Genomic DNA, 26,064 nt, shown 5'->3' with positions numbered 1-26,064 from the left:
TCCTGACTGCACAATATCTGGTTATTTGATGTGGTAATAAATCTGCAATTAATCTAGCTGCCTGAATCTCCTCCTCCTCCTCCTCCCCGCTATACCGCTATCCCGGTTCTGATGATGTTCTCCTACCTCACAGCTCGTGAAGTTTATACAGGGAGGAAATGCCCGTGTGGCTCCCATCGGAGAGACTGATCTGGGCGTCTATGAGTTACGGAAGAGTGAGAAGCTGCTGTCGGAGAAAGTACAGAATGTGTGTGAGGCATCGGAGAGGTGAGAGGCACTGGTCACAGCTCCTCCACTTTGTAACCGCAGCTCTTCCAGTAAGACTCTGTTCACTCGGCCAGACCGGATGACAGAACTGCTCTGTAGAATGAGATAGAATTTACACAGCACAGTGCACACTGCTTAATAGCTAATTCATTTAGGGCTCCATGCAGAATTGAAGGCAAGTTGTCTAATATTGCACTTGCATTGCATTCAGACCTAAATGTAGCTATTCCCATATATGCCACGTTGTACACATGTCTGCAGCCTGACCATCCCCTCCTGTGTGCTTGGTATCAGGGAATGTAGGCTCTCCGTATGGCAGGGACTGATATAAATGACATATATTCTCTGTTCAGCACTATGTAATTGTTGTCATTATATAAATGATGATAATAATAAGACACTTAAGGAGAATAACTAGACTTTCTGACCATTAAAGTTTCCCAGACAGCTATTCATTATGTCTTGTCTGTCAGATGTCTTATATTTAGTATGTGTTGCGGCCATATTGTTTCTCCTATGCTGGTATGTATCCTTGAAGGGAGCCATCTTGTGGACCATCCCATGGAGCATGCTCACTGCACTCCTGAGAGAATTCCTGTGTTGTCAAATAGTAGGAAGTTCCCTTTCAGCACATTGGCTGTCAATGATCACATGGGATTAGTATCGTCACATGACGTTCTGCACAAAACTATGGCTAATTTAAGTAATGGCTTCCATCAGGAATAGCGGCACGGGGGTTTCCTCAATAATGTGTGTGTGGTACTAACGGCACGTTACAATTCATATTTTACTCGCTGTACTAGATATTTCAGAACGGTCTGACAAATCTGCTTTCATTATTCTCTTTCCATAGACTGATGGAAGAGGCTAAAACCTTTAACAGAGCTGGAAATAAGCAGCAGGTGAGATGTAGCTATGTCTAAACTGTGCTATTTCCCTATACGTTCCTGCTTCATATTTATTCTCCATCTTTATTCCGATTTAGCACATACACTGCACACGTAATACAGATAAAAGAAGAAACAAAAATAATTCATTGAAATATCCACTACACTAAAGGACCCAGGCTAAAACAGACACATGGTTTTTTTATTCTCTCTCCCTCCCTTCTCTGTGTCTAATCTCACCTACTCGGTAGGCACTGCGATGTCTACGGCGCAGGAAACTGACGGAGCGACGGATGACGGAGCTGCAGAACAAGCTGGACACCGTGCAGAACACCCTGGAGAGAATATCAATGGCAGAGACTGACCGCAAGGTGATGGCTTGTGATATCGGGCACTAGAGAGTAATAGATCATTATACACTTGGTACAGTCTAAGGAAACTCGTCAGTCTCTTACTATTTCTGTAAGAGAATTAAACTGGAGCCCAGGAACCTGATCGCTGGTTCTAAATGGACCGATTGCTGCAGCCACAAAATGATATCATACAATCTCCATTGTTTTTGTACGCTGGTGCAGTCCATGCAGCTATCTGACTGTAGTCCTGCAGTCCTAGCGTCTCTTCCATGTCATTCTCTATTTTGAAGGTAGTGTCACAGTTTAAAGTTAACTAGACAATTATTCCTTTTCCATGAATAAATGTATCTGTCCATTACAGGTAGTGTCTGCGTACCAGATGGGGGTTTCTGCTCTGCGCTCCGCCCTCAAGGACGTCAGTCTGGAGAAGACAGAGAGCTTAGTGGAACAGATTCAGGAGGTAGTACGATGGAGGTTACATGTTCTAGTGTTTGCAGGTCTGTGATACTCAGACGTCTTTCTCCTGCTGTTCTTTAATGTAAATACATTTCCCAGTCTCTAGGAATCAATGGAGTACAGCTTCCGGGAGGCACGAGGCAGCACTCTGTATATAACCAACTATTCATTAAGCAAATTAGGTAGTGCCCCTATCCAGTTACCCTGATGGAGGTTATACCAGTGTGCTAAATATCATCCTGCCTACTTGTACTTGTGTCAGATATTTGGTCACTTCCGGATTTGTACTTCCATGGCCAGCGAGTATTGTGTAGCACAAACTGTGTTTTTCTATTTCATCACAATTTCTGGATGTCATATTCTGCCAGTGTCCTATCTCCTGATCACCACTGGGAGCGCACTGCTTGTCATGTCTATGGGCAGAATGGAATGTGTGACTAACACTGTCCTTTGGTTTTTGCTGCAGTTCTGTGACCTCCAAGATGACGTCAGCCAGACTCTGGCCGGAGCAGGATCCGGTGATTTAGGTAGGTATCCTGTGTCTCCCATAGGGTTCCTCTAGTGCCGTATGATGGGCCCAGGGCTAGCTAGATTACATGTTCTTGTTATCATACCCATTTATAATTTCACCTAAATGTTTTTGAATAATATGCATTTTCCGCCACTGTTTGGTTGCATGATTGCCCTCAGTCAGCATTTGGTGAGATCATCGCATAACAAAAAGCCAGAGGAACAAGCATATGTCTCATGTACGATCCCTGTAGAGCATCCCTCACTCGTGATGAAAGGGTCTGTGCCTGGTCACAGCGATGAGGACAGAAACCGGCAACGCTTCTTGTGTATATGGACAAACCAGTAATTATTTCCTTCTTCCAGATGTAGACACAGATGAGCTGGAGCAAGAGCTGCATGAGATTCTCCAGAAGGAAGAGGCAGACCTTCCAGAGCCTCCCACTGGCCCATTAATTACTTCCCCATATCGCTCTCCTATTAGGCAGCGTGATGAGGGTGAGTGAATGTAGAGCAACCAAGTTTTCATTGTCCCTGGGTAGAGCTTTAAAGGGAGATTATTCAATATGTATGTAGACTAAGTCACCCAAAGCCATATGCCAAGTGCTTTCATATAGGTTATAGAACTCCAAGGTGACTTCTAATAACCATATACCCTATCAGTCCTAAAGAAGAGACCCCTGCAAGGAGTCACATTGACCCAGCAAAACCTCTTCAAATGTAACCTCTGCCCATGAGCGCTCAATTAACCAACCGATGGTGATGGTGCAATGCTGGCTTTCCTTCACAGGGCTCGATCCAATTAGCCGCAATGAGCTCGCCGGTGCGAGTTATCGTGGCAACGGGCGAACTTTACAGCAGCCCGGAATTGCTGAAAATTGTTCGCAGCCCCATAGGGCTCTGACCAAAATTCAGCGAAGTCTGGCTCAGAACGGGCCGCAGAGAGTGCGAAGTGCCGGTCTGTTGTCGGCGTTTTAACCATCGCATTAAATAGGATTGACCCCATTGAATTGGCTTTTAAAGTATTTATTTATTTTTTATTTTTTTAATTGTGTTTTTTTTTTTAATATTAATTTTAATTTTTATTTTTTTTTAATGACTAAATACATTTTGCTATTTAAAAGCAGCTATTGAATATTGCATGCACCATGGGTAGTGGTGTCAGGAGAGGTATTTACCCAGGAATGGTTTGTTCCCTTATTTCTTTTCTCTTTGTGTGTTCATGCTCCTCACCTCACCTGCTCTGATGAGGATTCATTTTGATTGTAAGGTGTATTTCCAGGAGGTTCCTGTACCAGGGCTCGGTGTATTGCTGGGTGGTGATGTCCTCCTCTTACCAGTGACCAAGCAGTCAGGGATTAGGGTTCAGCTTCTCTGCCTTCCATAATATGGGGCATGTTGTTTTCAGATGTACGCGGGATTCCTTGTACCAACGTGCCTACAACAGCTCTGTGCACTACCCCTCAGTATATTATAGAACAGGCTACCAATGTGAAAAGGACAAATCCAGGGGGCAGTATCCTGAAGGGTACATAGGGAATCTCATGGCACAGAAATGTTCTCAGGAAACCAAGAGATACAGGCGGGAAATGCGTCACAGGCTGTATTGGTGGGAGCTTAAAGGGTTAATAGAAAATGTCTTCAGGAGTGAAAGGCAGGGAAGACTATGAATGACATTCCTATATAGGAGGAGCTCTGTATGGTGTCATAGGTAACATTATATTGCTGTACAGTTTCCTATATATGAAATCTGAGATGTTTGTCAGGTTGGAGATGATTTTTCAAACCGGAATAGATTCATATAAACCGTGCTACCCGGTGTCTCCTCTGATCTCATGGTACAAACCTTCCTGCTGATTTCAGATCTTAACATAAGTGGGATGCTGTCCGACCTTCCACATGTTCCCGGTGGTCCCATCTATGGCTCGCCCGTGCGTCCTGTGGAGGAACGTACCCGAGGTGAGGCTGCAGCTCTGTGTTCATCTTATTATGTCTTTCTTCTAGGATTCGCTGATATTATGGTTTAGGACAAATTTTACTGAGGGTAATGTGTAATATAGATGTGTTTTGGGAGAGTAACAGGATGTGAAGGGAAGTGTAGACTTGGGACTATGCAGGGAATAAGTTGGATTGCTATTTGTCTTTATTTAGTTCTTCGATACATGAATGGAGGACACCCGACAGCTAAAAGGAGAGAAATTTTTTTTTTCAAACTTTCTTTATTCATCAGAGCATAGAGAAACAATATATCACAATTTAAACCGAAAGTATACATAATATACATTCAAGCATATAGTAACACAGTTTGTATACATAATTTTTTTTTTTCTTTCCACTTCACTTCACTGGGCGTGACCCGTCGGGCTCCCCACTCCCATCCAAATAGAATCAAATGTCTGATATCAACCCGGAGTGTTGAAAACAATCTGAGGGTCGTTAAGCAATATACGAGTCTCATACCATGAGGTATATCTAAAACAATTAAAAATTTGCTGTTTGATAGATGTAGATAGCGAGTCTATAAATCCTTCCCATAATTGAAAAAAAAAAAAAAAAAAGGAGAGAAATTTAAAGTGACACTCACAATAATAATGGTGAGCGTTTTTAGAAGTGGAAATGTTGCCCATAGCAACCAATCAGGTTCTAGCTATTATCTTCTATAAGGTTCTAGTTAAGTAGAATCTCATTGGTTGCTATGGACAACCTCTCCACTTCTAAAAACGCTCACTTTAGTAAATATACCTCCTAGTTTAGTTACATATGCTTTACCTGACCTGTGTGCCCACAGTTTCCGGTAGATATCATACAAGACGGAGGGCTGCAGTATTGCGGTCTCCTGATATGGGATAGAGAGAGCCTAGCAATCCTCCACTATAAGTAGTGACATAACGGAGTAAAGAGCTCATATTCTAGTAGCTCAGTTATAGTAACCAGCAGTATCCAAAAGAATGAAAACACCTGATCACTGAGAGAGCCCTTACTTTTCCTTATTGGGCTAGAACTGCTGCTTTACTAGCGCGGATATAGCCGGAGATTCAGTGCTGTAAATCCATCTTGTCTACAGCAGTTTCAGTCTTGCACAATCCCATCCATGCTTCAGCTGTGCAGGGCTTGGATTCAGGCATCTGTAACCAGTAAAGTTGGGCTGGAGGGTAATGAAGATCCTACTATAGATAATGCAGTGAGAATATTACATAATAGAAGGTATACACAGGCTGCACATGCTTTCAGTGTAACCATGATAGCAGCCAGCTGTATGGTGGGCAGCAGAGACTGGTAAGGAGCTCCCACTGTGGGATTGAGGCAGGAAACATCTCATATCATGTCCTTGTTTTGCAGATGCTGTTCCACAGCCCTATAGCTTCATTCCCCAGTGACCCTGAGGGGGACATTCAAGATCTGTTAAAATTATGACTTTTTCTTCAATTAAATGTGTGAGATTCATGTGTGTCCAATATTTCACAGAAGATCCCAACCAGCTCTACTCGGTAATGTAATTCTGCCCTTCTCTGCATAGCTCCCAAACCCCTATAGGGTCATAGTATCAGACAGCTTGCAGATGTCAGTCACCCTGGAGCTGGATTTCCCTGAGAAAGCTGAGATGAAACAGAAGCACAGAACTGAACTCGGGGGCTGGCTGCTGAAGCAGCGCTTATCCCCCCCCCCCACCCGGGTACCCTGGTGTCTCCAGTACACCTCCTGGTGTCTTCTCTAATGTATAGTCCTTATAATTCATGTAATGAATAATCCGTTTCTGATGAGAAGGTTTCTGCAGACTAATGTAGCCAGTGGTTACATGCTCCGTACTACAGAGGTTTGTTTGTAATAACTGGCTTACCAGTGGTGGTATCATGGGAGTATAACTATTGTCATCACCTTTGCATGGGGAAGAAAAGCATCATCCTTTGTTGTGTAATAAACAGACAGATGGCTTATATCACAATGAATAATAGTGTTTTATGTTCTATTATTACTAATAAGTATTTCTATAGTGCCAGCATATGTTGCAGCACTTTACAATTGGGAGCAAACACAAATAAAACAAGAGTGGGGCAAACAGGCTAAAGCAAAATAAGCATTAATACATGTACTGTAAGTGCCCTTATTATATATTAGTTCAGCAAGACTGCAATGAGAAAAGTGGGGGCTGTTTGATCCAGTCCCAGTAATGCTGGAGTGAGGTCAGTAGGTTAGAGAATAAGTACAGGTTTTGCTGAACTGTGTTGCGGGCTGGCAATCTGGTAGAACGGCCTAGGGCAGTGTTTCCTAAATTCATTCCTCAGGGAGCATGGTTTCCATTTTCATAGTTGGGCACTGGTGTATACATTACTGGCTAACACATCTTAAAATATCTACAGGTGGAGCTAAGCATTTCACTTGTAATTCTGTGAGGAGACCTGGAAAACATGCACTGTTAGTGCTCCCTGTGGAATTAGTTTGGGAAATACTGGACTAGGAGGTTAAGAAGCTGGTTGGGGAATTTGATAGGCATGCATGAAGAAGGTAATGTTGTCTTTGGTTTGGGTTCTTCTTGAACGAGGGAAGAAATTCCACAGTGTGGGTGCAGCCAGGAAGAAAGCCCCATATTCTATTTATGGGAACAGGTAATGATAAGGATGAGATCAGATCCTGGACTAATATGTTCCCACAAGTGAAGAGCTGTAGTTCAGTGCAGGGTCTTTTATGTTAATAGAATAATTATGTATTAAATTCTGTAAAGTACAGACAGTAGGCTCTGCAGAGCAGAAGTAGGGGAGGAAAATGATTGTGCATACACACGGGACGATTGTCAACGATAACGTTGAATGATCTCCTGGGTGTGCTGGATGATCGATATCGATCATCCAGCACACCACCTACCCACCAGCGATCAACTATCCCTGGGTCCCTATAGTAACCTGGTCGATATCGACCAGGTTGGACTGCATGCATCGTCCATGCGTGCCCGCGCATCGCAGGTCGTTTGTGGGTTGGAGGTACTGAAAAATGCACAATATTAACGATATGATCATTATCGTTCATAACGCGCATTTTAGTCATACCGGGAGGTTAGGGTTAGGCTGCAGGGAAGGGGGGGCTAAGGCTAAGCCCTTGGGGGGGGGGATGTAAAAATAGGTTAGTTAGTACTTACTTTTGTAGCTTCGGGATCTTCACCCCTGCCGGGTAACCGCTGTCGGGATTAGAACCGGCGGCCATACGATCTGTCGTATGATCACTCTTCTCTATACAACTGATCGTGATACGCTTGATCGTTCCTATAAGACGGATCGTATCCTACTTAAACAATACACGATTCATCTTACGACGCGTTGAAAATCGTGCTAGTGTATGGTCAGCATTAGAGACCTATTACATGATGGGAACAACGGACATGTCAGAATCGAGGCAGCGAGCTTGTGTTGTGTACACAAATAGACATTCCCTGTAATAGCTTCTGTTGGCTGCTGGAAAGATTACCATCTCCATTTGTAAAAGATTGAATTTTAGATGGCGAGAGGATATTCAAGATGAAACTGGGAACATACATTAGTAATTCGGCCCATCAACGACAGTGAGAGAGCTGAAGTGAAAAGAGAGATTTGGATATCCTCTACATCGGGGGTGGCCAAACTGACAGTGCATGTTTTCCAGACCACCTGTGGATCTGTAGAATGTGTCGGTTAGTAATGGTTACACCTGTACACCAGCTGCATGTTCAGGAAAATGTGAACTGCGAGAGTGCTTGAGGACAGGTTTGGCCTCTCCTGCTCTAAATGGAGGTTATACTAAAACCAAAAGAAGCCTATTAGTTTTCCAAGAGAAGTGGTATAAATAGAGAAGAAAAAGTCTAAGAAAAGCTGCACCTTGTGGTACTCCAACTGATAACAGAACAGCGAGAAATTGGGTCATCCCTGAAACAGTGGTTTATAGGTATCATGAGAACCAGGATAGGCTTGTATCCTGAAAACTTCAGCATTGCAGTGTTTGAATTGGTCCATTGTGTATAATGCAACAGGGATCAAGGAGAATTGGAAGTAAGTTGTGGCCTTTGAATTTAACAATGAACAAATCCTTAACCATCTTACTAAGTGCAGTCTATGTTCATTATTTTGAAGGAAAGCTGGACTCAGAGGGTTTCTCTTGGAGGGGAATGGAATTTAAGAGTTGAAACCTGTAAATCTAAAACAGAATTTGGTTTGTTTGTTTCTGAATAAGAGTAATAACAGACAGTACAGACAAAAAAGAAAAAGGTTGAGGCTTCAACCTATGGGCCAGATTAAGGGCCGCTCTCAAGCACTGTGCGCTCGCAAACGGCCTGATGGTTGCCCACTGCGCACGCAAGCCCTGCTGAGCGACTGAAGTTCAGTCGCTACGGGGCTCGCAACATGACGGGGCAGCTGTCGATGTTGATTGACAGCTCGCCCCGTTTTGTGGGGGGGTGGCCGTACAAACGCAGGCGTTCCCTTAGGAACGCCTGGCGTTTGTAGGAGGGCTGACTGACATCACTAGTGATGTCAGTAGTGGACTTCCTGCTCTATTAGAGCAGGAAGTCCACTCGGGCTTGCGGCAGCTAGACCCTACCCCATGGTCTCGTCGCAAGCCCGATGGTCGCAATAATCGTGACGGTCTCCAGCCCGCTCGCACAAGCTGCGGGTGGTCACCCACAGCTTTGAGAGCGGCCGGAGACCAAAAAAAAAAAACGTTCACATTCAGAGCGAGCGGCCGCCAGCAGCGACCGGCTCTGAATGAGCTCCTATATTTACTAAGCGGCAGGTTTTCAATGCTGCCAATTTGCAGCAGTTCTGCCCACGGAATATGAAATGGCAATAATATGATTGTTTTAAATCCTGTAGGAAAAAACGCAGAAAATCTGTGACTATGAAAACACAAAGCATGGATTTGGACTGTGGTTGGTGTAGGAGGCTTGAGGAGATTGAAATGCATTTGAGGCTAGAAATTGGAGATGAGAGAGTGGCTGTATATTTGTTGGGCTGTGTTTGTAAGAGTGGTATATTTGAGGTTGTGAGGTATGAGGCTTTCATGAAAGAAGTAATGTTTTGCGGGAGGTAGTGCTTTTTCTTTGTGTGGGATAAAGATCTAGAACTATTCGATCAAGGGCTTGTTTTAGAGCAGCGTTTCCCAAAATCATTCATTAGGAGGCACTAACAATGCATGGTTTCCAGGTCTCCTCGAAGAATCATAAGTGAAATAATTAGCTCAACCTTCGTATATTTTAAAATGTGTCAGCCATTAATGAATACACCTTTCTACTTCAGGGTCCATAGGGGTCCACAGGGTGACCTTGGGGTATAGCTGGATCCTCGGGCACCACGGAGTTAAAGCTTTTAGCTGCTCCCAGGATGCACTTGGGTCCAACCTCCCCTATACCCCGCCCCGGAGCCACAGGCACCTCAGTTTAAGATGGTGCCCGGCCGGAGTCGGGTCACCCTGCGGGGGGGGGGGGGGCTGCAGGAGCAGCCCCCTAAAGCTTTTTATTTTAACTTAGTTTCATTTTTACTATAAGTTTTTCTCTAGAGCAGCAGCGATGGGCTGTCTGTACAGACGCCCACGCTGCCGCTCCTTCTCCCTGCTGGCGCCGCGACGCCAACACTGAACTGGGGATCGCGGCGGGGGAAGCCAGAGTCTGTACTAGCCGGACTCTGGTTTCCCCCGGGACTGCTGCCGGAAGATGCCGGGGAGATCAAGGTAAGCCGCGCACCGCTGATTCCTTTAAAATGCAGTCCCATGCCCCCGGTCTAGGGGACAGACCGGGGGCGCTAGCGGTGGCGGCGGGCCCCCCTTCCAGCGGAGGCATACCCCGCCAGACCACTAGACCACCAGGGTAAATTAAGCGGCAAGTGGCATGCTGGGAACCCGGGGGTTAAATATGCTAGCCAGGGGAGGAAGCCTTCCCTGTCTAGCGGCTCCTCCCCTCAGCTCAGCGCGCCTTTCAGCTAGTAGTCTGGCGTCGCTGAGCTGCAGATACTCGGCCACTCCTCCTCTGAGGTCTCCAGCGGCCATTTTCTTCAAGTGGCAGCGCAGATCTTCAGGGAGCACGCGGACCGGTCCCCCTGTGTACCTCTCCCCCGGCAAGGACAGTGTACACAGCACTATAGCCCTCCCAGACACTGAATCTGGGCAGGTTGATTGTAGTGGAAAGGTGCAGTGAGTATATCTTCCTGCATGGTATGTGACTTGCTAGTGCTGCCTGTCTGTGTCTTTTTTCTACTTACTGTCAGCCTATACTTATCCCTTTCCTTCTCCTACAAGCCCTACAGGTGTGCGGGGGAAGGGTGTTTCTACAGACCTCGCCTATATAAATCACGTATTTGTGAGGTCCATCACATACAGTTGTGTGCTACACAGTACCATATTGTGGGCTGTTATTCAGCACACTGGTGAGTGCGCACGTTTTCTTCCTAAGTCATGTCTGAGGAGGAGATTGAGCACTCCGGGGCTCCGGTATTGTTCTCCTGCAGGCACTGTTCTGCAGGAGTGGATAGGGAGGATTTGTCACAGGACGGCCTGTGCGGACGGTGCCAGGCGCTCCCTGGTATGTCTAAACCTCCCATGTCGCAGGAGCCACCATGGGCGATGTTTTCCCAGGTGCTGGTGTCCATCGCGGACCGTCTGTCGGTCCCGACTGCCGCCCCTACTAGGGCGTTGCCCCAGCCTGCCATCCCCCATTCCCCGGGTGTCCCACAATTATTGCAGACTCCCCCGGGGTCTCAGCCTGTTGGTCCCTATGCGGGGTTGCCAATGTATATTCAGTCCACCCCTGTGGCACAGCAGGCTGTGGTGCCGTTTCAGGCTCCTGTGGCAGCTCCTCCACCCTGGGTGGATGCGCTTTCCGACACTGTCCAAGATTTGGCGGCAGCATCTTCGGCTTTTCAGTCGATGTTGCGCAGTGACGTGCCCTCCAGGGCGTCTAAACGCTCAGTCATGGCGCAGGCTGCGCATCTTTCGGATTCTGAGGGGTCCTCGGATGATGGTGAGGTGCAGGATGACTCAGCCTCAGATGCCTCAGTCCAGGAGGTAGACACTAAGTCTTCCATCAATGTGCGGGCTCTGGTTAAGGCGGTGCGGGCCATTCTTCTGAGGATGAGGCACCCGCTCCCAAGTCGAGGTATCCTAGTTTTAAAAAAGCTAAGGTTACTTCTGCAGCGTTCTTATCTGATCAGTTGACTGATCACATGGCGGTGGCCTGGCAGACACCCAAGTAAGCGTTTCCTGCCACAGAAACGCTTGGCGTCCAATTATCCATTCCCGGAAGCGCATTGTAAGAAATGGGAAACTCCGCCTGCAGTCGATTCCCATGTAACCCGCCTCATCAGGACTGCTTCTTTGCCATTGCCGTCTATATCCTCGCTGAAGGATCCTACGGACAGGAAGGTGGAGACTTGTCTAAAGTCTATTTATTCTCTCTCAGGGGCTGTAGCCCGGCCGTCCATGGCCATCTCCTGGGTGGCCAAGGCCATTGAGGGGGTGGGCCAACGCCTTGGAGGACACGTTTACGGATGAAGCTCCGGACGTCCAGAGGGCGTTGTTAGGGCAGATGAGAGATGCCGCCTCCTACATTGGAGAAGCATCGTTGGATGCTAGCCTGTTGACCTCTAGGGTTTCGGCGGCAGCAGTGTCTGCTCGTAGATCCTTGTGGTTGCGGTCTTGGAGAGCAGACGCGGATTCAAAGAAAGGCTTGGAGGCCTTACCTTTTAATGGAGAATTACTATTTGGTCCGGACCTGGACAAAATAGTGGATACCCTGGCAAAATCCAAGTCGGCCTTCCTCCCTTCAGCTACTACACCTGCTAAGGTCCGGAGCTCGGCCTTTCGTTCCTTTCGGGTTCAGGGCAAGGCAAAGGGTCAGTCCTTCCCGAGGCAGTCCGCACCCAAGACCGCCTCAAAGCCAAAGAAGCAAGCCTCGTGTGCTAGGCGCCCTTCTTCCAAGCAAGAAGATAAGCCTTCTGCGTGATGGGACGGGTCTCCCTCTGGGGGACCCCAGAGTGGGAGGCCTACTTCTTCAATTCGCCCAGTGCTGGCACAATACCACCACGGATGCCTGGGTGCGAGAAGTGGTCTCCCAGGGGGGGTATGCCCTGTCTTTTCGGCACAGGCCGCCTTGCCTGTTTTTTTGCACAAGTCCTTCTCAGGACAAAACCAAGGCCTTGCAGGTTCAGGAAGCCATAGAGGCCTTGCTGACGGCGGGGGTCATTATACCCGTACCACAGTCTCAACGTGGGATGGGTTATTACTCTACGCTGTTTCTGGTGCAGAAACACAATGGCTGTCATCACCCCATCCTTAATTTGAAGTCCCTGAACAGGTTTCTCAGGGTTCCCAAATTCAGGATGGAAACTTTGCGTTCCATCATTCTGGCGATGGAACCGGGGGATTATATGGTCTCCCTGGATATCCAGGACGCCTACCTCCATGTGCCTATAGCAACATCGCACCAACGGTTTCTGCGGTTTGCTATTCTCCACAACCACTACCAATTCAGGGCTCTACCCTTTGGTCTCTCCACGGCACCAAGGGTATTTACCAAGGTGATGGCGGTCATGGCGGCTCACCTTCGGAGCCAGGGAATACGGTTGCTACCGTATCTAGACTACCTCCTCTTGCTGGCAAGCTCCCCGGAGATACTGATCCAACATCTCCACCTGACGGTCGCTTGTCTACAGGCGCACGGCTGGTTGATCAACTGGAAGAAGTCCTCCCTCATCCCATCACAGCGGATGGTTCATTTGGGGGCCCTGCTAGACTCTCGTCAGCAACGGATTTTTCTGACTCCAGAGAAGGTCTCCTCCTTACAGCTGCGGATTCACGGCTGTCTGAGCAGTGGCAGAGTGTCGGTGCACTCAGTGATGAGAGTTTTGGGGTCCATGGTGTCGGCATTCGACATGGTGGAGTTTGCCCAGTTCCATTCCAGGCCCCTGCAGGGGCTGATTCTTTCGGAATGGAACGGATTGCCACACAGGATCCACTCTCAGATGCTGGTGTTGTCCTCGGAGGTGCGTCTGTCCCTAGCCTGGTGGCTGCAGACGGCTCATCTCCTAGAGGGGCGCCCCTTTTGGATCCCGGAATGGGTTCAGCTCACGACAGATGCCAGTCTCTGGGGTTGGGGGGCGGTGACAGGCTCCTTGTCACTTCAGGGTCGTTGGTCGGCGGAGGAAGCGATTCTTCCCATCAACATCCTGGAACTGCGGGCAGTATACAGAGCCCTGCAGTCGTCCGGCACCGCTCTTCACGGAAGGGCCGTTCAGGTGCAGTCAGACAACGCCACCACGGTGGCGTACATCAATCACCAGGGAGGGACTCGCAGTCGAGCTGCGATGTCGGAGGTGTCCCGCGTGCTGGCTTGGGCGGAGCGCTATCTTCCAGCTCTCTCGGCAGTTTTCATCCCTGGAGTCCTCAATTGGGAGGCAGACTTCCTCAGCCGTTACGACGTGCATCCCGGGGAATGGTCGCTTCATCCAGAGGTATTCCAACTACTCGTGGACAAGTGGGGGCTGCCAGAGCCGGACCTGATGGCGTCCCGTCACAATCACAAGCTGCCTGTGTACGGGTCAAGGACAAGGGACGCAGGCGCAAGTCTGATAGACGTGCTGTCGGTGAAATGGCTGTTTCAACTGGCTTACTTGTTCCCTCCGATATCTCTGCTGCCTCGGGTCCTGCGCAAGTTCAAACAGGACAGAGGCACACTGATCCTGGTGGCCTCAGCGTGGCCCAGAAGGCCGTGGTACTCCGATCTGCGGAGCCTGTCCATCGACGCTCCGTACCTCCTACCTCAACGGCGGGACCTGTTGTCTCAGGGGCCCTGTCTTCACCCGGATCTGGGTCGACTATCTTTGACGGCGTGGCTCTTGAGACAGCCGTCCTGAGGTCTCGGGGCTTTTCTAGCTCCGTTATTACCACCATGCTGAGGGCGCGCAAGCCTGCTTCCGCGAGGATCTATCACAGAGTGTGGCACACTTACTTTCAGTGGTGCGAGGCCAGAAACTATGATCCCCAGGTGTTCCGGGTTTCGCGTATTCTGGCTTTCCTTCAGTCGGGTTTGGACTTAGGATTACGTCTTTCTTCGCTGAAGGTGCACGTGTCTGCTCTGTCGGTGTGGTTCCAGCGCAGGATCGCTGCTATGCTGGACGTACACACCTTTTTCCAGGGAGTTTTGAGAATCCAGCCTCCCTTTGTGCCACCTGTGGCCCCGTGGGATTTGGCGGTGGTTCTGCGGGCCTTACAGGGTCCGCCTTTTGAGCCCTTGGAGTCAGTGAAGCTCAAGTGGCTAACTTTTAAAACTGTTTTCCTCTTGGCAATTGCTTCTGCCAGGAGGGTTTCAGATTTGGGGGCGCTTTCTTGTCGTCCCCCTTTTCTGATTTTTCATCAGGACAGAGCGGTGCTTCGCACTCGTCCTGATTTCCTGCCTAAGGTGGTTTCCAGGTTCCACATTAATCATGAAATTGTTGTACCAGCCTTTCAGTCGCCTGATCTTTCGGCTGGGGAGACTTCATTAGACGTTGTCCGTGCACTCCAGGTTTATGTGGACCGGACTAGTTCTGTGAGGAAGTCGGATTCTTTGTTTATCCTCTTTGGTTTTCACAAGAGGGGTTGGCCTGCCAACAAACAGACTCTAGCCCGTTGGCTTCGTTCTGTTATTATTGAGGCTTATATGCAGGAGGGTTTACCTGTTCCAGCCTCTGTTAAGGCTCATTCCACTCGGTCTGTGGGCCCTTCTTGGGCTGTTAGCCGTGGCGCCTCTGCTGTTCAGCTCTGTAAGGCGGCCACCTGGTCTTCCATTCAGACCTTTTTTGAGGTTCTATGCGTTTGACACCTTTGCCTCTCAGGATGCATCCTTTGGGCGCCGGGTTCTCCTATCAGCACAGGAGCGTCCCCGCCCTTAGTTGGACTGCTTTGGGACATCCCCAAGGTCACCCTGTGGACCCCTATGGACCCTGAAGTAGAAAACAAGAGATATGGTAAGAACTTACCTTTGTTATCTCTGTTTCTACGAAGTCCATAGGGTCCACAGGGCACCCGCCCTGACGCACCTGGCTTCATATGGGCTGTGTTGCTGGTCACCGGTTTTCCATCTCCCATTTCTGTGAGTATGGTTCTTGTGTGTTCCAGTCTTCCTTCTCTCTGTTTCGTCTCCTCCTCCGGCCTGGGCTGCTTACCAACTGAGGTGCCTGTGGCTCGGGGGCGGGGTATAGGGGAGGTTGGACCCAAGTGCATCCTGGGAGCAGCTAAAAGCTTTAACTCCGTGGTGCCCGAGGATCCAGGATCCAGCTATACCCCAAGGTCACCCTGTGGACCCTATGGACTTCGTAGAAACAGAGATAACAAAGGTAAGTTCTTACCATATCTCTTGTTTTTAGTTACCCACAGCTATGCAAGCGTCCAAGAGGCCGCTCCAATGTTAGGTTGGAGGGCCCTGATTCAGAGCGTCCGGCTCTGAATCAGGCCCACTGTCATTTTTTTGTGTCTGGCTTTTCATGTAATTTACAAAATTGTGCATCTCAGTCCTCAGAGCTTTGTTTTTATTTAAGTGTCTGCTAGTGTCCAATATTCTCAATGCTTTCTGTACAGTATAGTGTGCTTCTGAACATTCTTTTGTAGACCACTAGATGGCCTCGTTCTCTACTGATTTGAGAAAAGAATTCTGGGTTACAAGAGGTTGTTCTCACGGACCATTGCAGAGACACCTCTGCTGTATGTTGTTCCGTGTAGACTTCACAGGACATCCATATGCCCTGAAGATTGCTTGGACTATAAACCCCCGAAACCTCATACTTGCTTTAGGTGCCACATATAACAAAATCAGTATATCAGAACATATTCACACTTCTTATTCATTTGGATGCATTCATCACAAGCATATAATCTTCTTTAATTTGAAACCTATATAAAATAGGCTGCTGTAAAGGAAGACATCACTGTCACATTCACTTATCATTTGCAGGTCCATCATCGGGCAATCATGAAAACCGGGCATCATTAAGGACATCTGCAACTACATGAATAATAAATAACGTCATATATTTTGCTGCCAAACATAAGATTGGTTGAGATTGGGCATTGCACACCGTAATGTGTTCAAACCACAAAACATAAATTAGATACCAGCTTACAATATGCACTGTCCTGGGGAGCACTAGGCCATAGAAGCCTTGTCTGGGGCAGCAGATACAATTTGTCATGATTCTTTCCTTATTGATTCACAGCTCCGTGACAGTGCCGGCATTCATGTATGCGAGAGTTCACTGCACTCATTAGGGGAGATGTATCAAACCTAGGAGAGAGATAAAGTGGAGAAGTTTCCCATAGCAACCAATAAGCTTCTACCTATTATATACCTAGGACAGTCTATAAATTACAGAAGCTGATTGGTTTCTATGGGCAACTCCTCCACTGTATCCCTTGCAAAGGTCTGATACGTCTCCCCTATTATGGTAAATGGATTATATGTTTCTGAAATTCTCCCCCCCCCTCCATACTGCCAATGGTTAAAGAAAAACAGCTTGTGGCTGCAGACCAGCAGGTGGCAGCACTTTACAAACTAGTAATATGTACTGTGTGTGTTTAACATTTATATGTCAGCAGGCCAGGATGTCAATTCTTTTGCACCCATAAACTGATTTACCATTCCCAGTCTCCTGTAGGTTCCGTCTGTTATCAATGATCAGTATTCTGCCAGACACTGAAAATGATTGATTGACTTTTTAAGACCCTCTCCCCGCATCGCATCCACTCCCACCGAGCCAATAAAAAAGTGAGGAAAAAACAAAATCATTATAAAAGACCAATTATGAACAAGCAATAAAATCAGTTTAATGTCTGCATTTGATTAATATATTGTTCCTATAAATGTGTTTTTTTTCTAATATTTCATACAGTAATACTTTAAATGGCTTTCCTGCCAGGCGCTCTTCTTTTGGGACCCAATAAATGCTATAGCTATCTTGGCTTGTGTGATAAGGAATTTGGAGCTGCCCAGCTGATGCCTCCACCCTTCTCACATGCATGTCACCAGCCAGCCACCGTCTCATCATCCCATGACCTCATCATGCTCCACTCTAGCCTTTATCTCCATTGTGCAGACAGCATGACAGGTTAGACAGCATAGTGCAAGCTCTTACACATCTGTCTATGGTAGGAGGGGCTAACCTCTAATTTCCAACCATGTATTTGGACACACACACTGTGGCTGAGGCTGTACTCTGCAATGCTGGTCACTAGTGCTGATGTATTGCATTGCTTATGGTCTGAAAATGACCAAGATGCCTGAAGGTCCCACTGAAATCCTTAGGCTTACTATTGAGCAGATGATGCCAGAGGTAATCTGGCATACATATGACCACCAAATAGTGGTGGTGTTGCCACTATCACAAGGTAACTATTTGATGGTTTACCCGTCAGTGGTTAGTTAATGTACATGCACAGAGGGGACCCTGGAAACTTGTGCATGTGAAAGGGAAATGCAGGCATGCCACTGTGTTCGCACTGGCACGCCTGTGTAAATTGGCCACTGCGATGCCCTACAACAGGACTGGCCAACCTGTGGCTCTCCAGCTGTTGTGAAACTACAATTCCCAGAATGCCCTGCCACAGTTTTGCTATTAGGGAATGCTAAAACAGTGGCAGGGCTTTACAACAGCTGGAGAGCCACAGGTTGGCCAGGCCTGCCCTACACAGACTGAGGGCTGTTAGGGTGCGTGGTGGTTAGCAGTTTCTGAGTAAGGTCAGAGCTTGTGTAAGTGTGTGTGAGGCTGCGATGGTACTGTGTACTTGATTGTACCGATGGTTTCACAGTCTTGCTAAACAGTACCTATGTGTGCTAAATAAAGTGGGCGTCCTTGTGTAGTGCTGCGACGGGATAACGATCGCAATGAATTAGCATACTATTGCAGTTGAGCTGCGCGCGTAGTCGCTATTGCATACACAGTTGCATATGGTAGTGAATCAGGCCCATTGACCACAACCTCAGCAATGACTAATTTTGGAAATAGCTGTCTTCAAAAACTCTTTATTACATTTAAATATATTCTTATCCCTCCTCTTGCAGCCACTACAAAGTACAAACAGGTCACCGTGCTTCCTAGTTTAAGGACAAGATCTGACTTGAAACAGGATCATTTTAACTGAGCAACAACCTGCTCCCTTCATTTCCTGCTCACCCTAGAACTTTACACTCTTTCAGTGTTTTGAAATGAAAATAATGTGTTTGTACTTAAACCATAAGCACGACTGGACCATAGGAAAGAGCCAAAGCTCTTCTAATATGCTAGTTTGCCAAACCACTTATACAGATCAGTTCTCACATTTAAAGCCAGTATACATTAGGTGATATAGTGGCCAATAGTGCATTTGTGAGGCAAATTGGAACCTTCACATCGCATAGTGGGCCTGATTCAGAGCCGGACGCTCTGACAGAGCGCTCGCTCTGAATCAGGGCCGGCCTTCTGTTTTCTTTAGAGCGGCCTCCTGGACGCTCGCATAGCTGTGGGTGACCAGCTATAGCGAGCGGCCAGGAAGATGGTCGCCATCGCGACCATCGGGCTTGCGACGAGACCCTTGTGGTAAGGTCTCGTTTCCGCAAGCCCTAAAGTGCTTTTGGCTCTAACACGCCCCCGGCCCGCCCACCAAAGGGGGCATGCTGTCACTCGACATCGACTGCACACCCCTTTGGTACGAGACCCGGAGCGACGGTTTGCCCGTCGCTATCCGGGTCTCGCGCACGACGGAGCCGGCTCCGTCGTGCGCATGCACTCTGGGCCACATTCGACCCGCTTGCGAGCGGGTCTGAATCAGGCCCAGTGTGTACACTCATTCATATATTCATGTAGGCCGTTCATCACGATTATTTGGATATAATGCTCCGACATTATATATTGTGCTGTCATTTGTAAAATTGCATAGTGTGTATGCTCTATATTGTGTGTTCTTGGATGAAGGGAAATTGGGATGACTATCGCTTCTTTTGTACGTTGTTCTGATGTGTACCCTGTATAAGATGACGGAAGCCGCTGTTTATTTCTCTATCCTGCATCACACAAGCATGCCCTGCTTAGCTATAGAAGTCCTGCTTCCTCAATGCCTGCAGCTCATGTGCTAAGGTCACATTCCACTCCGTGTCTTTGCTTAGGTTCAGTAAGAGTAGTTCCTGAGCCGCTGCCTATCCAGGATTATAATGAAGCTGGGCGGTGATTCTATACCTAGAGAAATTAATGAAATTCTGGGAAACATTTACATACTGCTGCCAGAGGAAGTTCTATCATGTGACGGATGACGTGGAAGTACAACTTGACAGATTTAAAGCACAAATTAATATTCAAATATACAAAAGCCAGGCACGTGGCTGGTAATATAAACTGCATATTATTATAAGTCTAGGAGCCAAGCAGAGATTTTGGGCTACACGTGGGGTAATATATTCATACAGATGTAGAGGGACAGGGCATAATTATTATCATGTTTTAATTATAAAGCGCCAACATATTGTGAAATGCTGTGCATTCAGGCATTCATAATACGAATTACATTTAATAACCTGAAACAGCAGTAGGTAAAAGATGGTCTTTTATTATTTTAAGAGGTCTGGAGTATACTTGATATCTAAGGTAGTGGAATTACAATTATGGTTGTTGGTGAGATACATGTTCATGGTTATAGGTACTGTACTACCTTCTCTGGGCAGTTGGTGATTACAGGCCCTGGGCTAGTTCCTGGCTCTGGGCAGTTGGTGATTACAGGCCCTGGGCTAGTTCCTGGCTCTGGGCAGTTGGTGATTACAGGCCCTGTGCTAGTTCCTGGCTCTGGGCAGTTGGTGATTACAGGCCCTGTGCTAGTTTCTGGCTCTGGGCAGTTGGTGATTACAGGCCCTGTGCTAGTTCCTTGCTCTGGGTAGTTGGTGATTATAGGCCCTGTGTTGGTCCATTGGCGAATATAGGTACTGTAATAGTTTTCACTATTTCATATTGTATCCATTAATTATAATGTATTTTTTTTTAAAGAAAATAATAATGAACTTTAACTTGCCAAGTAATATGATGATGGGCATCATTTATCACCAAGATACCTCATTTTGTGCTTTCATACTGTACATACTAGGGGTGAGCGGGTTCGGATTTCTGAAATCCGAACCCTGCCGATCCGAGTCAGGCTCGACTTTTCCCGTCTGACTCGGATCTGAAATCGAGGCAAAACGTCGTCATCCCGCCTTCCGGGTCTCGCGGGTTTTGGATCCTATATAAGGTACCTGCGTCGGTGCCATTTTCTCACTCGGCTGTGGACAGTGAAGAGGGAGGGTGGGAGTTAGGGCTGGCTGGGCTGTGTAATGTAGTGTAGTGTTGTGCTGTGCTGCTGTTGTCCATAGGGGCTGTGTCCACTCCTCCAAAGTCCATAGGGGCTGGCTGGACTGTGTTGTGCAGTCAGTTGTCCATAGGGGCTGTGTCCACTCCAAAGTCCTGTGCAGTGTCCCAGTCCTAAAGGGGTGCTGTAGTGTTGTCCAGGGGGTGCTCTGTCCATCAGGGGTGCTCCCCCCAAGTGCAAAAAAAAATATATTTTTTTTCTGTATTTGTGAATTGTAGCCGCACGTGCATCAACAAAGTAGTGCCCAGCGTGCGCCTGTGTGCCTGTGTCATAAGTAAAGGGCTGGCTGGCTTGACCATTAAAGGGTGCTGTAACCCCCAAAGGGCACTCCAAACAAAATAAAAAAATATTTTCTGTGTTTGTGAATTGTGTGCACTGTGGCTGCACGTGCATCATCAACAAAGGAGCAGCGCCAAGCGTGCGCCTGTGTCCCATAAGTAAAGGGCCGGCTGGCTCATTTCTTAAAGGGTGGTGTAACCCACAAAGTGCACTAGTCTCCAACAAAAATAAAAAATTCTTTTCTGTGTTTGTGTGCGCCTTAGCCGCACGTATGTATCAATATAACATAAATGGAGGACCAAACTTTCTCCGATAAAAATAAAATAGGGAAAGATCAAGAACTACTTCCTCCTAGTGCTGTTGCTGCTGCTGGGAGTTGTTCATCATCCCAGAGAGGAAGTAGGAACACCACTACTTTTACTAAACAATTGACCCTCCAACAGTCCTTAGCGAGGAGGATGAAGTACGACAGCAGTCATCCTGAAGCAAAACGTATAACTGAGGCCTTGACTGCTATGTTGGTGTTAGACGTGCGTCCGGTATCCGCCATTAGTGCAGTGGAATTTAGACAATTGATGGAGGTAGTGTATCCCCGGTTCCAAATCCCGTCTAGATTCCACTTCACTAGGCAGGCGATACCGAGACTGTACAGAAAAGTCAGAAAAAGTGACCTCAGTGTCCTGAAAAATGCGGTTGTGCCCAATGTCCACTTAACCACGGACATGTGGACAAGTGGAACAAGGCAGACTAAGGACTATATGACTGTGACAGCACACTGGGTAAATGTATCACCTTACGCAACAACAACAGCAGCGTCACCAGTAGCAGCATCTCAGAAACGCCAGCTTGTTCCAAGGCAGGCTACGCTGTGTATCACCGGTTTTAGTAAGAGGCACACCGCCGACAACCTCTTAGAGAAACTGAGGGAAATCATCGCCCAGTGGCTTACCCCACTTAGACTCTCCTGGGGATTTGTAATATCTGACAACGCCACCAATATTGTGCGGGCATTACATCTGGGCAAATTCCAGCACGTCCCATGTTTTGCTCACATAATAAACTTGGTGGTGCAGAATTTTCTGAAAAGCGACAGGGGCGTGCAGGAGACTCTTTGGGTGGCCCAAAAAATTTCTGGCCACTTTTGCCATTCAGCGACTGCGTACGCCTGTGTCATAAGTAAAGGGCCCGCTGGCTTGTCCGTTTTTCTGTCTTTGTGAAATGTGTGGGCTGTAGCCGCACCTGCATCCTCAAAGCAGCAGCGACAAGTGTGCGTCTGTCTGTTAAAGGGTGGTGTAACCCCCAAAGTGCACTCCACAAAAAATAAACAATTCTTTTTTTTCTGTTTGTGTGCGAAATGTATGCGCAGTAGCCGCACGTGCATCAATACAGCAGCAGCGCCAAGCGTGCGCCTGTGTCATAAGTCAAGGGCCAGTTTGGACATCTGGTCAGGACTGAAGGACGTGCCAACAATTTCTGACATGTCTACTGTCACTGCATATGATACTGTCACCACTGACAGAATGGTGGAGGAATTATTTTCTGTGTTTGTGAATTGTGTGCACTGTGGCTGCACGTGCATCAACAAAGGAGCAGCGCCAAGCATGCGCCTGTGTCATAAGTAAAGGGCCGGCTGGCTTGTCCGCTAAAGGATGGTGTAACCCTCAAAGTGCGCTCCACAAAAAATAAAAAATAAATTTTTTTTTTCTGTCTTTGTGAATTGTGTGGACTGTAGCCGCACCTGCATCCTCAAAGCAGCAGCGACAAGCGTGCGTCTGTCTGTTAAAGGATTACATCGGTGACAGCATCCAAGTAGGCATGTCGGATAGTCCGTACCTGTACTGGCAGGAAAAAAAGGCAATTTTTAGGCCCCTGTACAAACTGGCTCTATTTTACCTGAGTTGCCCCCCCTCCCGAGTGTTTAGTGCAGCCGGGAACCTTGTCAGCGAAAGGCGTAGGAGGTTGCTTCCACAAAATGTGGAGAAGATGATGTTCATAAAAATGAATTATCAACTCTTCAAGGGAGACCAGCCTCCAGAACGTACAGAGGGACCTGTGGTGGTGGATTCCAGCGGGGACGAATTAATACTCTGTGAGGATGAGGATGTACACAACACTGAAGAGGGTGAGGAATCGGTGGATGAGGATGATGAGGACGACATCTTGCCTCTGTAGAGCCAGTTTGTGCAGTGACAGATTAATTGCCAGCTTGTTTTGTGGGGGCCCAAACGAACCAATCATTTCAGCCACAGTCGTGTGGCAGACCCTGGCGCTGAAATTATTGGTTTGTTAAAGTGTGCATGTCCTGTTTATACAACATAAGGGTGGGTGGGCGGGCCCAAGGACAATTCCATCTTGCACCTCTTTTTTTTCTTTGCATTATGTACTGTTTGGGGCCTAGTTTTTCAAACTGCCATCCTGTCTGCCACTGCAGTGTCACTCCTAGATGGGCCACGTGTTTGTGCCGCCCACTCGTGTCGCTTAGCATAGTCATCCAGCTACCTCGGTGCAACCTTTTGGACATAAAAACATTATTGTGAGGTGTTCAGAATAGACTGGAAATGAGTGGAAATTAAGGTTATTGAGGTTAATAATAGCATAGGAGCAGAAAAACCAACACATTCTGTGATTTTAGCTGTTTTTATGCTTTTTTTCAAAAAAATACAGATCCAAAACACAAAACCCAGAACCCAAAACACGGAAGGGTGGTTTTGGCAAAACCAATCCAGATCCAAAACACAAAGAAAGATCCAGATCCAAAACCAAAACACACAATACGAAAAGTGGCCGGTGCACACCCCTAGTACATACATTAGTACATGCCGAATAAGAGCACATTTCTGCTATGGGATTCCAACCAGTGACGTGCGATCAGGTGAGGAAGAGCCTTTCCTGTCATACCTAGGTATACTCAACAGTTTTTACTATAAGAATTAGAAGAACAGTTTTGAGTAAAATATTAAATATCTTCTTTGTATTATTCTAAACATTTTTATAGTCAAAACTCTGGAGTAAGAAGTGTATGGGAGGTGAGGCACTGCCTCCCCTATCTACCTTTTCCACACATCCCTGATTAAAACACACCAAATTTCCAGCACTATATGCAGCTGCACCTTAGTATAATGCCCACATGAGCCCTCGGGTTCATATATGTATCTGTAAATCTAGATCTGATACTAGCAAGTACCTCCCCAGCCATTCACTTTGCCGCACGTCACTGATTCTAACCCTTTAATAAGCCCCAGCTATGCACTTATCATAGGCTCTGACACTATAGCGAAGTCGCATCTGAGCGCTGTTATTGTCTAAGCGAAGTTCACATGGCAAAAGCAAGATTTCCAAAGCGCTGTCACTTACTTCTCAAGTCGCCATCTCTTTGTTGGTGATCACATTGTGAAATGTTTTTATTGTTTGCACTTAATTGTGTACATAGCTTTATCTAAATCCCAGTGAGACACACCTCAGGCGGGGGCCATACACGGGGGCGATTTGAAAATGTACAAGTCAGCCCGATGCATCGCATGCTGCTGTGAATGGTAAACGATGCATCTTACAAGATGCTTTGTTTACCTATTTAACAGCATGACGGATCGCAGATCTTATGGTTTTTCCATAAGATCGATAATGCCGATGTACGATGGCGGGGACGCACATCGCCGTCGTACAGCATACCAAACCACACACGATATGCACAATTGATCGAAATCGTGCATATCGTGTAAAAAATCTTAGCGTGTATGGGCCGCCTCAGGACAGACCTAAATCACCAGCCTTTTGCTCTGTACAAAGGTCATTACCAAGGGTGTGTGACGTAAGGTGGGTACACACCTGAAAGATCTATCTGCAGATCGAGTGATCTGCAGATATATCTTTAGATGATGGTCGTTCATACACACTGAACAGCCATCATCTAACCAGTACTGGGTCACAAAACGCCCGGGGCTGGTTGAGCTGCTTGCATGGACACATGATTCGAGCTTTGTTCATGGACACAGCATCGGATTATCTGCGTGATCCTCAGTCGGATGAGTGACCATAGGGCCACTCAAGTCGGCGATCGCAGATGCACAAAAGAGGCCAGGAAATCTCCGCCAGTCGATGGAGAACCTGGCCTCTTCCCTCCCCCCCCCCCCCCTGTCCTCTCTAGCCCCTTTTTCCCCCAGTTCTCTTTAGCCCTTTCCCCCCTGTTCGATCCAGCCCCATCCCCTCTGTGTCTCTTCAGCATCATGCCCCGTGTTTCTCCAGCGCCGTCCCAGCTATGTCTCTTTAGCCTCACCCCCCCTGGTTTGCTGCAAGCCCTTCTTACCTTCATCTTTGTCTTCTGTCTGCCAGCTCCTCTTCATACCTCAGCAGCTCCTCTTTCCTTCACTTGTGCAACATCACATACACTGCATTGCAAAGAGGAACCCTGAGGAACCTTGAGATGGAAGTTGATATAAGCCATACAAGCCAGTGCCAGAGAAAGGGGAGGTGGCAGCAGGCCCACAGACAGTAAGGTCGTACACTTCTTCTTCTGTTGTGCTGGGCAGCCCATAGCAGCAACTCTGCAGATCACTTTAAAACCTGCCTGTTGTGTCAGGGTCTGCCAGACCACGGCGTGTCCTGTGTACAGTGCACTGGGCAGCTGCCAGGTCAGAACTGGCACGGATGGATAGTGCATGGAAAGTAGGGATGGCCATCGTCCATCGATAGCAAAACCATCAACCATTCGTGGTTGACAATCAATGGCGGAGATACAATGGTTCACCGCCATCAATTTCACAGCGCCAAGCAATGTTTTTGTTTTGTTTTTCTCCATGTGACGGGACACAGAGCTTTGCATTGCACCTCAACGTGGTATGCGATGCCCCGCCCCGACTCCCTGATTGGCCTGCTGCCCTGCCAGTATTAAAATAGGGAAGACCATTGGTGGATGAAACCATCAATGGTTCACACTATCAATGTTAGCCACCAATGGTACCATCGATAGC

The 26,064-nt window shown here is 47.5% G+C and overlaps 1 protein-coding gene across 3 annotated transcripts in view; it reads left to right on the top strand.

Moving 5' to 3' along the window:
- The window catches only part of CHMP7 (charged multivesicular body protein 7), a 30,213-nt gene extending 23,803 nt beyond the window's left edge, over positions 1-6,410 (top strand). For all 3 annotated transcript variants that reach the window (XM_088443424.1, XM_088443425.1, XM_088443423.1), the window contains 8 exons: positions 134-267; positions 1,121-1,169; positions 1,406-1,525; positions 1,869-1,967; positions 2,430-2,490; positions 2,840-2,971; positions 4,337-4,432; positions 5,813-6,410. In XM_088443424.1, coding sequence (XP_088299550.1) covers positions 134-267; positions 1,121-1,169; positions 1,406-1,525; positions 1,869-1,967; positions 2,430-2,490; positions 2,840-2,971; positions 4,337-4,432; positions 5,813-5,850 — 729 coding nt within the window. In that variant the 3' untranslated portion in view covers positions 5,851-6,410. The remainder of the gene's footprint in view (positions 1-133; positions 268-1,120; positions 1,170-1,405; positions 1,526-1,868; positions 1,968-2,429; positions 2,491-2,839; positions 2,972-4,336; positions 4,433-5,812) is intronic.
- Positions 6,411-26,064: the final 19,654 nt, after the last annotated feature.

This window comes from Taudactylus pleione, unplaced genomic scaffold, assembly GCF_031769625.1.
Source record: "Taudactylus pleione unplaced genomic scaffold, aTauple2 ptg000329l, whole genome shotgun sequence".
NCBI classification, from domain to species: Eukaryota; Metazoa; Chordata; class Amphibia; order Anura; family Myobatrachidae; genus Taudactylus; species Taudactylus pleione.
Note: the sequence above shows the minus strand (reverse complement) of the source record. Positions and strands in the feature narration are given on the sequence as shown.